Source organism: Pempheris klunzingeri, chromosome 8 (genome assembly GCF_042242105.1).
Source record: "Pempheris klunzingeri isolate RE-2024b chromosome 8, fPemKlu1.hap1, whole genome shotgun sequence".
In the NCBI taxonomy this organism is placed as follows: domain Eukaryota; kingdom Metazoa; phylum Chordata; class Actinopteri; order Acropomatiformes; family Pempheridae; genus Pempheris; species Pempheris klunzingeri.
Window position 1 is genome coordinate 999,388 of NC_092019.1, and position 13,461 is coordinate 1,012,848.

The 13,461-nt window shown below is 50.8% G+C and overlaps 2 protein-coding genes across 2 annotated transcripts; both read left to right on the forward strand.

The window, feature by feature from the left end:
• The first annotated feature begins 1,672 nt into the window (after positions 1-1,672).
• LOC139205224 (tripartite motif-containing protein 16-like) lies at positions 1,673-3,796 on the forward strand. The gene has a single exon (XM_070835376.1). It carries the CDS (start codon positions 1,703-1,705, stop codon positions 3,383-3,385), a length of 1,683 nt encoding a protein of 560 aa, XP_070691477.1. The 5' UTR covers positions 1,673-1,702; the 3' UTR covers positions 3,386-3,796.
• A 7,156-nt stretch (positions 3,797-10,952) lies between these two features.
• LOC139205226 (tripartite motif-containing protein 16-like) lies at positions 10,953-13,064 on the forward strand. Its single transcript, XM_070835379.1, has one exon. It carries the CDS (start codon positions 10,980-10,982, stop codon positions 12,651-12,653), a length of 1,674 nt encoding a protein of 557 aa, XP_070691480.1. The 5' UTR covers positions 10,953-10,979; the 3' UTR covers positions 12,654-13,064.
• Positions 13,065-13,461: the final 397 nt, after the last annotated feature.

Consider the following 13,461-nt stretch of genomic DNA (forward strand, 5'->3'; position numbering starts at 1 on the left):
TTGAATGGATCCCTGAATCTCTCTCATGATGATCGTCAGTTTAAAGCTGATGTTAAAGTCTCAGTTTGTGGTGAAGACGGTAAAGAACCATTCAGTCTGGTGTCAGAGCTGCTAGCTAGCGAGCTAACGCTGCTACGTCCCCGTGCTAACGCCCCTGATGTTCTCTGAGCTGCTGTGTGTGATCACAGACTCCTGGTCCTCTGATGAAGCATCCCAGACTCCTGGTCCTCTGATGAAGGATCACAGACTCCTGGTCCCCTGATGAAGGATCCCAGACTCCTGGTCCCCTGATGAAGGATCAGACCCTCTACCTGCTGCTGGACCACATCCTGGTACCAAACACACTCAGAGCAGCTTTAGCTTTAGCGCCGCCGGCTAGCTGGACGCCACGACAGGTCTGGGTGAGTCTCGGTCTGATTCGGAGTCTCCGTCTGATGCTCCAACAGCTTCACCGCAAACTGAGACTTCACTGATTTGACAACTCAAATGTGTTTGTTGATGTCTGACTGAACAGATTGGGTCTTAAATAAAAGCCCCAAATAAACAAAGGTGGATAAACTCCTGGTGCTGTTATTTAATGTGCTTTCAGTTAATATAACATCTCCATCACTGGACGCAGTAACAAAACCTTAACGGGGAAAATGGGACCAGATCAGGAAACAAGGCTTCAGACTAAAATAGGACCAAGTGTGCTGATCAAAGGGAGGGACGGCCAACAGCAGGTAAAGAAAGGTCCCTATGGGAGCTAAGTATGGTACCTACAGTAGAAATCACTGGAAGTCATCATGTTTCCGGCTCCGGCTCTGCTACACATCTTAAGTGTCTCTAATGCAACAGGGAGAAGTTCATCATGTGATTGTAGCTGTGAAAATATTCAAAGCTGCTTTACTCAGAGTTTAACCCGCCTGGCGCTTCTTTGTCCGAACATTCAGGACGACGTATCCTCACCAACAGAGACCCTGTTTAAAACGACCGCGGTGACATTTAGCCGTGTGTTCAACTCACTGTCATGTCTGTGACCGATCAGAGGGGAAACTCACCTGCGTGGGCACCTGTCGATGGCGTCACATCCGACTTGCCGAGGTCCTCGTTCCCTCATCCAGTGTTTCAAATGACTCTGGATGAGGAGAGAGCAGCTGATCAGGATTGGAGCTGATTCATGTGATTCCACAGTTAAAATGTTCATGTGTGGAAGATTTCACACTAAAGTTATTCAGCATGGAAGTTATCTGCAGCCTGTGTAGTTTTTATTGTGCCACAAAGTTTTTTAGGTGAAAAACAGTGACCTCACTGTCAGAGCATGTTGGTACGGCACCATCTTATGGAACGATTCCACTGAAAACACAAGCCAAATGAAGTTATGATCAATATTTCAGAACAAATATGTAGAAGTTTGAATTATTCTGAACCAAATCTTATTTTACAACTGCTGCCAGTGATTGTTTCCTTGATGAAAACTAGTTTCCCCTGGTTGACTTCTAATAAATAAAGAAATATAACAATGAGTCAGTCGTTTGAACGGCTCCCTTCAAAGAGCCAGAGATCCTAGATCTCTGCCCTCACATGCCCCTGGTCAGATCTCCAGTGTGAGGATGGGAGGAACCAGCAGGCCTCGCCCACTGCAGGATCACATGCTGCTCACATCAGCTTTCATTTCTGAGGAAGTGAAACTCAGACAGTCGTTGAGTCACTGAGAGGTGAAATGGCGCAGAAAGGAGTCCAGCTGGACCGTGAAACCTTCTCCTGTTCGATCTGTCTGGATCCACTGAAGGATCCGGTGACGATTCCCTGTGGTCACAACTACTGCATGAGCTGTATTAGAGCCCACTGGGATGGAGAGGATGAGAAGAGGATGTACAGCTGCCCTCAGTGCAGGCAGACGTTCACACCGAGGCCTGTCCTGCTGAAAAACACCATGTTAGCAGCTTTAGTGGAGGAGCTGAAGAAGACGGGACTCCAGGCTGCTCCTGCTGATCACTGCTACGCTGGAGCTGAAGATGTGGCCTGTGATTTCTGCACTGGGAGGAAACTGAAAGCCCTCAAGTCCTGTCTGGTCTGTCTGGTGTCTTACTGTGAGCAACACCTGCAGCCTCACTATGAAGTGGCTGCATTAAAGAAACACAAGCTGGTGGAGCCGTCCAGGAAGCTCCAGGAGAACATCTGCTCTCGTCACGATGAGGTGATGAAGATATTCTGCCGCACCGATCAGCAGAGTATCTGTTATCTCTGCTCTTTGGACCAACATAAAGGCCACGACACAGTGCCAGCTGCAGCAGAGAGGACTGAGAGGCAGACAGAGCTGGAGAGGAGTCGCCTGAACATCCAGCAGAGGATCCAGGACAGAGAGAAAGACCTGAAGGAGCTCCAGCAGGAGGTGGAGGACATCTGCAGCTCTGCCGATGAAGCAGTGGAGCACGGCGAGGAGACGTTCAGCGAGCTGATCCGTCTGATGGAGAGAAGGAGCTCTGAGCTGAAGCGGCAGGTCAGATCCCAGCAGGAAGCCGAAGTGAGTCGAGTCAAAGAGCTTCAGGAGGAGCTGGAGCAGGAGATCAGGGAGCTGAAGAGGAGGGACGCCGAGCTGGAGGAGCTCTCACACACAGAGGATCACAGCCAGTTTGTCCACAGCTACAGATCACTGCCAGCTCTCAGAGAGGACACACACTCATCCAGCATCAACATCCGTCCTCTGAGACACTTTGAGGACGTGACGGCTGCTGTGTCAGAGCTCAGAGAGAAACTACAGGACGCTCTGAGGGACCACTGGACAAACATCTCACTGACTGTGACTCAGGTGGAGGTTTTACTGCCTCAACCAGAGCCCACGACCAGAGCTGGATTCTTAAGATATGCTCAACAGATCACACTGGATCCAAACACAGCTCATAGAGAGCTGTTATTGTCTGAGGAGAACAGAAAAGTAACAAGAGTGACACAACAACAGTCTTATTCTGATCATCCAGACAGATTCACTAACAGGCCTCAGGTCCTGAGCAGAGAGAGTCTGACTGGACGTTGTTACTGGGAGGTGGAGATCAGAGGGAGGAGGTGGTGGTTTGATGTAGCCGTCACATACAAGAGCATCAGGAGAGACGGGGGATCAGAAGACTCTAGACTTGGATTCAATGACAAATCTTGGTCGTTGTATTGTGGCCCAAACATTTATCACTTTTATCACAACAGTGTCAAAACTCCCGTCTCAGGTCCTCGGTCCTCCAGAGTGGGGGTGTACCTGGACCACAGAGCAGGTGTTCTGTCCTTCTACAGCGTCTCTGAGACCATGACTCTCCTCCACAGAGTCCAGACCTCCTTCACTCAGCCGCTACACGCTGGAGTCTGGATTAACTATAGTCCTGGATCCTCTGCTGAGTTCTGTAAACTGACTTAGTCAGAAGTCATGAAGGCACCGAGGGTTAAACTCTGCTTCAGATGCTTTTGTCTCCATCAGCTTCTTTCTGTGGCCTGTCAATCAAACAGGATGGGCGGGACTTTGGCGTCCTGTGGTGTGTCTCTGTAAATATGTGAGTGTCTGCAGGCTCCTTCCTCTGTTCCAGTATTTATGGTCATTATCCAGATCACAGTCAATAAGGAGATGATTGATTATCGACAGAAGAGCACAGATTCAAATCAAGTCGTGCTACGTGTCAAAATAATAATCAGGAGCTCCACAATCAGAAACGCAGCTTTCAGTCAGATTTACAGCACAGCGTGTTGAAATGATGAGTTCTGATATTCTGGCTTCTTCTGCTAATTCACTGCTGTTTGTGCACTTGATCAATAAAGAGGATTTATTGACAAACTGCTTTGATGAGTCCTGACACACACACACACACACACACACACACACACACACACACACACACACACACACACACCCTCCACAGGTTTAACGTTCACTGAAGTGATTAGGATGTGAGAGATACAGGACAGAGAGAGTTTCCTCACAAACGTTATGGATCTATTTCTAGAATCGTCGACATTAAGAGGCTCGATTTGTTGATCATGAAACATCACATTCTCCTTTCAGCTCTTTCTCATTTGATGAATTTTAGAAAAAAAAAAGGAAACTAAATTTAAAACCTGCTCCGTTGCCCAGATCAGAAAGTGTTTAATTGTAGCATCAACACAAAAACTTGAGTTTATTTGCTGCTACAGTCACAAACTCATCAGCCAGCGGCGACTTCAGAGTTTGTTGACGCCACTTCCTGTCCATGTGAAGGTCAGAGCCACTTCCTGTCCATGTGAAGGTCAGAGCCACTTCCTGTCCATGTGAAGGTCAGAGCCACTTCCTGTCCATGTGAAGGTCAGAGCCACTTCCTGTCCATGTGAAGGTCAGAGCCACTTCCTGTCCATGTGAAGGTCAGAGCCACTTCCTGTCCATGTGAAGGTCAGAGGTCGGCCCGGCCCTGCAGGACGTGGGGGTTCGGTGCCTTGCTCCAGGACACTTCCTACAGTTGAACCCAAAGACGCTCTGCGTTGTTGAGGCCGTCCTTCTGCCACTGAGCGGATCACTGAGCGGATCACTGAGCGGATCACTGCGGTCCTGCAGCAGAACCAAAGTACCACTTAGCTTATGTACAGAGAGGTGAAGCCCCGCCCCTTCCTGTCGACCGCCTTATTTCAGAAAAACTGTTTGACGGTGAGAGAGAAATGACTGACACACTTTAGATCCTGTTTGAATGGATCCCTGAATCTCTCTCATGATGATCGTCAGTTTAAAGCTGATGTTAAAGTCTCAGTTTGTGGTGAAGACGGTAAAGAACCATTCAGTCTGGTGTCAGAGCTGCTAGCTAGTGAGCTAACGCTGCTACGTCCCCGTGCTAACGCCCCTGATGTTCTCTGAGCTGCTGTGTGTGATCCCAGACTCCTGGTCCTCTGAGGAAGGATCCCAGACTCCTGGTCCTCTGAGGAAGGATCACAGACTCCTGGTCCTCTGATGAAGCATCCCAGACTCCTGGTCCTCTGAGGAAGGATCCCAGACTCCTGGTCCTCTGATGAAGCATCCCAGACTCCTGGTCCCCTGATGAAGGATCCCAGACTCCTGGTCCTCTGATGAAGCATCCCAGACTCCTGGTCCTCTGATGAAGGATCACAGACTCCTGGTCCCCTGATGAAGGATCCCAGACTCCTGGTCCCCTGATGAAGGATCCCAGTCTTCTGGTCCTCTGATGAAGGATCACAGACTCCTGGTCCCCTGATGAAGGATCCCAGACTCCTGGTCCTCTGAGGAAGGATCACAGACTCCTGATGAAGGATCACAGACTCCTGGTCCTCCGATGAAGGATCCCAGACTCCTGGTCCTCTGAGGAAGGATCCCAGACTCCTGGTCCCCTGATGAAGGATCCCAGACTCCTGGTCCCCTGATGAAGGATCAGACCCTCTACCTGCTGCTGGACCACATCCTGGTACCAAACACACTCAGAGCAGCTTTAGCTTTAGCGCCGCCGGCTAGCTGGACGCCACGACAGGTCTGGGTGAGTCTCGGTCTGATTCGGAGTCTCCGTCTGATGCTCCAACAGCTTCACCGCAAACTGAGACTTCACTGATTTGACAACTCAAATGTGTTTGTTGATGTCTGACTGAACAGATTGGGTCTTAAATAAAAGCCCCAAATAAACAAAGGTGGATAAACTCCTGGTGCTGTTATTTAATGTGCTTTCAGTTAATATAACATCTCCATCACTGGACGCAGTAACAAAACCTTAACGGGGAAAATGGGACCAGATCAGGATGATGTGGCAAAGAACCGAGGTTCTAAGCCACTAGGCCAGATTTGTAGTTATCTTAACAGTGCGCAATGGATTTGAAAACACTTTGGCTAATAGATCAAACTTCAAGTCAGAAAAGTGATCAGGAAAATGACTTTCAGCAGTCAGACTCAAACAGTCTTTCAGGAGACAGAGTTCAGAGCAGCAAACAGACCTTTAATGCCGGCGTATTAAAGGGAGAACAGTCTATCTGCATAATACATACAGTCAGAGAGTTCTGAGCTCTCACATACAATACATCAGCTTATATTCTCATGAGGCTCCACCTGGTTTCCTTTCATCACAGCATCAAAATAACCAATCTAGTTGTATTGTAACATTACACCATTATAATCATTGGTCAGGTGTCGGAAGTGTAACATTACACCATTATGTTTCTTGACCAGATGGGACCTGGGTGATGTGTCCTTGAGTTGGGATTGCAGGGACTTTCCCACCATCTGCATTGGCACGGGCGCGCTTTCTTTATTATACATCATGTTGTATAATTATTACACACTGTCCAGCCACCTGCATGTTAGTGTGGACATGCTATGTTGTATAAATTTTACACCAATATTTCTCTGACCTACCTTGTTCTTATTTTTTATTCTAAACTCTCTCCCCATTTTACACCCTTAGTTCTTAGCTTCCTTTTGTTGCCTTTTTTAAAAATTATAGTGTTTACTGTAAGTGCACTTGTTTTAACATATATGTGATACAGTGAGGGATACACACAGTTTTACTTCAGTCCAGTGATGAGTACATGTAAAGTCATAGTGAGGAGTATATATATTCAAACCGTGGTGAAGAATATAAGTCATCCATCCATCCATTTTCAACCGCTTATCCGGGGTCGGGTCGCAGGGGCAGCAGTTTTAGCAGAGATGCCCAAACTTCCCTGGCCCCAGACACCTCCTCCAGCTCATCCGGTGGGACCCCGAGGCGTTCCCAAGTCAGCCGAGAGACATAGTCCCTCCAGCGTGTCCTGGGTCTTCCCCGGGGCCTCCTTCCGGTGGGACATGCCCGGAAAACCTCCCCAGGGAGGCGTCCAGGAGGCATCCGAAACAGATGCCCGAGCCACCTCAGCTGGCTCCTCTCGATGTGGAGGAGCAGCGGCTCTACTCTGAGCCCCTCTCGGATGGTCGAACTCCTCACCCTATCTCTAAGGGTGAGTCCGGCCACCCTGCGGAGGAAACTCATTTCGGCCGCTTTTCGGTCATGACCCAAAGTTCATGACCATAGGTGAGGGTAGGAACTTAGATCGACTGGTAAATCGAGAGCTTTGCCTTTTGGCTCAGCTCCCTCTTCACTACGACGGACCGATACAGCGACCGCATTACTGCAGACGCTGCACCGATCCGCCTGTCGATCTCACGCTCCATCCTTCCCCCACTCGTGAACAAGACCCCGAGATACTTGAACTCCTCCACTTGAGGCAAGGACTCTCCACCGACCCCGAGATGGCAAACCACCTTTTTCCGGTCGAGAACCATGGCCTCGGACTTGGAGGTGCTGATTCTCATCCCAGCCGTTTCGCACTCGGCTGCAAACCGCCCCAGTGCACACTGGAGGTCCCGGCCTGACGAAGCCAACATGACAACATCATCCGCAAAAAGCAGAGATGCTATCATGCGGTCCCCAAACCGGACCCCCTCCGGCCCTTGGCTGCGCCTAGAAATTCTGTCCATAAAAATAATGAACAGAACCGGTGACAAAGGGCAGCCCTGCCGGAGTCCAACATGCACCGGGAACAGGTCTGACTTACTGCCAGCTATCCGAACCAGACTCCTACTCCGGTCGTACAGGGACCGGACAGCCCTTAGCAAAGGGCCCCGGACCCCATACTCCCGAAGCACCCCCCACAAGATGCCACGAGGGACACGGTCGAATGCCTTCTCCAAGTCCACAAAGCACATGTGGACAGGTTGGGCAAACTCTCATGAACCCTCGAGCACCCGATGGAGAGTGTGGAGCTGGTCCAGTGTTCCGCGACCGGGACGGAACCCGCATTGTTCCTCCTGAATCCGAGGTTCGACTATCGGCCGTATCCTCCTCTCCAGTACCCTGGAATAAACTTTCCCGGGGAGGCTGAGGAGTGTGATCCCCCTATAGTTGGAACACATCCTCCGGTCCCCCTTCTTAAAAAGAGGGACCACCACCCCGGTCTGCCATTCCAGAGGCACTGTCCCCGACCGCCAGGCGATGTTACAGAGACGTGTCAACCAAGACAGTCCCTGTACATCCAGAGACTTGAGGTATTCAGGGCGGATCTCGTCCACCCCTGGTGCCTTGCCACCGAGGAGCTTTCTGACCACCTCGGCAACTTCGGCTTGGGTGATGAACGAGTCCACTTCTGAATCCCCAGCCTCTGCCTCCTCAATGGAAGACCTGGCGGTGGGATTGAGGAGATCCTCGAAGTATTCCTTCCACCGCCCGACGACATCCCCAGTCGAGGTCAACAGCCCCCCACCCTCACTGTAAACAGTGTTGGTGGGGTACTGCTTCCCCCTCCTGAGGCGCCGGACGGTTTGCCAGAATTTCCTCGAGGCCGACCGGTAGTCCTCCTCCATGGCCTCCCCGAACTCCTCCCAGGCCCGAGTTTTTGCCTCCACAACCACCCGGGCTGCAGCACGCTTGGCCTGCCGGTACCTGTCAGCTGCCTCAGGAGTTCCACGAGCCAATAAGGCCCGGTAGGACTCCTTCTTCAGCTTGACGGCATCCCTTACTTCCAGTGTCCACCACCGGGTTCGGGGATTGCCGCCACGACAGGCACCAGAGACCTTACGGCCACAGCTCCGAGCGGCCGCGCCAACAATGGAGGTGGAGAACATGGTCCACTCGGACTCAATATCTCCAGCCTCCCCCGGGATCTGTGAGAAGCTCTCCCGGAGGTGGGAGTTGAAAACTGCAGCGACAGCGGGTTCCGCCAGACGTTCCCAACAGACCCTCACGATACGCTTGGGCCTGCCGAGTCTCTCCGGCTTCCTCCCCTGCCAGCGGATCGAACTCACCACCAGGTGGTGATCAGTTGACAGCTCAGCCCCTCTCTTCACCTGAGTGTCCAGAACACACGGACGGAGGTCAGATGACACGACAACGAAGTCGATCATCGACCTCCGGCCTAGGACGTCCTGGTGCCACGTGCACCGATGGACGCCCTTGTGTTTGAACATGGTGTTCGTTATGGACAGTCTGTGACTAGCACAGAAGTCCAACAACAGAACACCACTCGGGTTCAGATCGGGGAGGCCGTTCCTCCCAATCACGCCTCTCCAGGTCTCACTGTCGCTGCCCACGTGGGCGTTGAAGTCCCCCAGTAGAACAATGGAGTCCCCAGTCGGCGCACCATCCAGCACCCCTCCCAGGGACTCCAAGAAGGCCGGGTACTCTGCACTGCTGTTCGGCCCATAGGCCGAAACCACAGTGAGAGACCTGTCCCCGACTCGAAGGCGCAGGGACGCTCTCGTTCACTGGGGTAAACTCCAACACATGGCGGCTGAGCTGTGGGGCTATAAGCAAGTCCACACCAGCCCGCCGCCGCACACCGCGGGCAACACCAGAGAAATGGAGAGTCCAGCCCCTCTCGAGGAGCTGGGTTCCAGAGCCCAAGCTGTGAGTGGAGGTGAGCCCGACTATATCTAGCCGGTACCTCTCAACCTCCCGCACAAGCTCCGGCTCCTTCCCCCCCGGCGAGGTGACATTCCATGTCCCTACAGCCAGAGGCTGTCTCCGAGGCCCAGGTCGTCGGGGCACTCCGCCTCGACCGCCACCCGTGCCACATAGCACCCGACCCCTACGACTCCCTCTGCGGGTGGTGGGCCCACAGGAGGTCGGACCCACGTCGTCCATTCGGGCTGGGCCCAGCCGGGCCCCGTGGGCAAAGGCCCGGCCACCAGGCGCTCGTATGCAAGCCCCAACACCGGGCCTGGCTCCAGGGGGGGGCCCCAGCTGCGCCATACCGGGCGACGTCACGGTCCTTGATTTTCTTCTATAGAAGAAATATAAGTCATAGTCAGACTAATTACTAAAACTTCAATCAACATAACACCCTTCAGCATATATGTAGCTGTTCTAATGTTTACTCCATTATTTCAATAGATCCAGTGTTTAAATCAATATGGCAGCGTGCAAACTTCATTTCTTTTAGCGCAACACTTGTCTTTTTTACACTACAAGGAAACAAGGCTTCAGACTAAAATAGGACCAAGTGTGCTGATCAAAGGGAGGGACGGCCAACAGCAGGTAAAGAAAGGTCCCTATGGGAGCTAAGTATGGTACCTACAGTAGAAATCACTGGAAGTCATCATGTTTCCGGCTCCGGCTCTGCTACACATCTTAAGTGTCTCTAATGCAACAGGGAGAAGTTCATCATGTGATTGTAGCTGTGAAAATATTCAAAGCTGCTTTACTCAGAGTTTAACCCGCCTGGCGCTTCTTTGTCCGAACATTCAGGACGACGTATCCTCACCGACAGAGACCCTGTTTAAAACGACCGCGGTGACATTTAGCCGTGTGTTCAACTCACTGTCATGTCTGTGACCGATCAGAGGGGAAACTCACCTGCGTGGTCACCTGTCGATGGCGTCACATCCGACCTGCCGAGGTCCTCGTTCCCTCATCCAGTGTTTCAAATGACTCTGGATGAGGAGAGAGCAGCTGATCAGGATTGGAGCTGATTCATGTGATTCCACAGTTAAAATGTTCATGTGTGGAAGATTTCACACTAAAGTTATTCAGCATGGAAGTTATCTGCAGCCTGTGTAGTTTTTATTGTGCCACAAAGTTTTTTAGGTGAAAAACAGTGATCTCACTGTCAGAGCATGTTGGTACGGCACCATCTTATGGAACGATTCCACTGAAAACACAAGCCAAATGAAGTTATGATCAATATTTCAGAACAAATATGTAGAAGTTTGAATTATTCTGAACCAAATCTTATTTTACAACTGCTGCCAGTGATTGTTTCCTTGATGAAAACTAGTTTCCCCTGGTTGACTTCTAATAAATAAAGAAATATAACAATGAGTCAGTCGTTTGAACGGCTCCCTTCAAAGAGCCAGAGATCCTAGATCTCTGCCCTCACATGCCCCTGGTCCCTCCCCTTCAGATCTCCAGTGTGAGGATGGGAGGAACCAGCAGGCCTCGCCCACTGCAGGATCACATGCTGCTCACATCAGCTTTCAGTTATGAGGAAGTGAAACTCAGACAGTCGTTGAGTCTCTGAGAGGTGAAATGGCGCAGAAAGGAGTCCAGCTGGACCGTGAAACCTTCTCCTGTTCGATCTGTCTGGATCCACTGAAGGATCCGGTGACGATTCCCTGTGGTCACAACTACTGCATGAGCTGTATTAGAGCCCACTGGGATGGAGAGGATGAGAAGAGGATGTACAGCTGCCCTCAGTGCAGGCAGACGTTCACACCGAGGCCTGTCCTGCTGAAAAACACCATGTTAGCAGCTTTAGTGGAGGAGCTGAAGAAGACGGGACTCCAGGCTGCTCCTGCTGATCACTGCTACGCTGGAGCTGAAGATGTGGCCTGTGATTTCTGCACTGGGAGGAAACTGAAAGCCCTCAAGTCCTGTCTGGTCTGTCTGGTGTCTTACTGTGAGCAACACCTGCAGCCTCACTATGAAGTGGCTGCATTAAAGAAACACAAGCTGGTGGAGCCGTCCAGGAAGCTCCAGGAGAACATCTGCTCTCGTCACGATGAGGTGATGAAGATGTTCTGCCGCACCGATCAGCAGAGTATCTGTTATCTCTGCCCTGTGGACCAACATAAAGGCCACGACACAGTGTCAGCTGCAGCAGAGAGGACTGAGAGGCAGACAGAGCTGGAGAGGAGTCGCCTGAACATCCAGCAGAGGATCCAGGACAGAGAGAAAGACCTGAAGGAGCTCCAGCAGGAGGTGGAGGACATCTGCAGCTCTGCCGATGAAGCAGTGGAGCACGGCGAGGAGACGTTCACCGAGCTGATCCGTCTGATGGAGAGAAGGAGCTCTGAGCTGAAGCGGCAGGTCAGATCCCAGCAGGAAGCCGAAGTGAGTCGAGTCAAAGAGCTTCAGGAGGAGCTGGAGCAGGAGATCAGGGAGCTGAAGAGGAGGGACGCTGAGCTGGAGGAGCTCTCACACACAGAGGATCACAGCCAGTTTGTCCACAGCTACAGATCACTGCCAGCTCTCAGAGAGGACACACACTCATCCAGCATCAACATCCGTCCTCTGAGACACTTTGAGGACGTGACGGCTGCTGTGTCAGAGCTCAGAGAGAAACTACAGGACGCTCTGAGGGACCACTGGACAAACATCTCACTGACTGTGACTCAGGTGGACGTTTCACTGCCTCAACCAGAGCCCACGACCAGAGCTGGATTCTTAAGATATGCTCAACAGATCACACTGGATCCAAACACAGCTTATAGAGAGCTGTTATTGTCTGAGGAGAACAGAAAAGTAACAAGAGTGAAACAACAACAGTCTTATTCTGATCATCCAGACAGATTCACTGTCAGGTTTCAGGTCCTGAGCAGAGAGAGTCTGACTGGACGTTGTTACTGGGAGGTGGAGATGAGAGGGAGGAGGTGGTGGTTTGATGTAGCCGTCACATACAAGAGCATCAGCAGAGACGGGAGTGACTCTAGACTTGGATTCAATGACAAATCTTGGTCGTTGTATTGTGGCCCAAACAGTTATCACTTTTATCACAACAGTGTCAAAACTCCCGTCTCAGGTCCTCGGTCCTCCAGAGTGGGGGTGTACCTGGACCACAGAGCAGGTGTTCTGTCCTTCTACAGCGTCTCTGAGACCATGACTCTCCTCCACAGAGTCCAGACCTCCTTCACTCAGCCGCTACACGCTGGACTCTACATTTACTGTCCTGGATCCTCTGCTGAGTTCTGTAAACTGACTTAGTCAGAAGTCATGAAGGCACCGAGGGTTAAACTCTGCTTCAGATGCTTTTGTCTCCATCAGCTTCTTTCTGTGGCCTGTCAATCAAACAGGATGGGCGGGACTTTGGCGTCCTGTGGTGTGTCTCTGTAAATATGTGAGTGTCTGCAGGCTCCTTCCTCTGTTCCAGTATTTATGGTCATTATCCAGATCACAGTCAATAAGGAGATGATTGATTATCGACAGAAGAGCACAGATTCAAATCAAGTCGTGCTACGTGTCAAAATAATAATCAGGAGCTCCACAATCAGAAACGCAGCTTTCAGTCAGATTTACAGCACAGCGTGTTGAAATGATGAGTTCTGATATTCTGGCTTCTTCTGCTAATTCACTGCTGTTTGTGCACTTGATCAATAAAGAGGATTTATTGACAAACTGCTTTGATGAGTCCTGACACACACACACACACACACACACACACACACACACCCCCTCCACAGGTTTAACGTTCACTGAAGTGATTAGGATGTGAGAGATACAGGACAGAGAGAGTTTCCTCACAAACGTTATGGATCTATTTCTAGAATCGTCGACATTAAGAGGCTCGATTTGTTGATCATGAAACATCACATTCTCCTTTCAGCTCTTTCTCATTTGATGAATTTTAGAAAAAAAAAAAGGAAACTAAATTTAAAACCTGCTCCGTTGCCCAGATCAGAAAGTGTTTAATTGTAGCATCAACACAAAAACTTGAGTTTATTTGCTGCTACAGTCACAAACTCATCAGCCAGCGGCGACTTCAGAGTTTGTTTGACGCCACTTCCTGTCCATG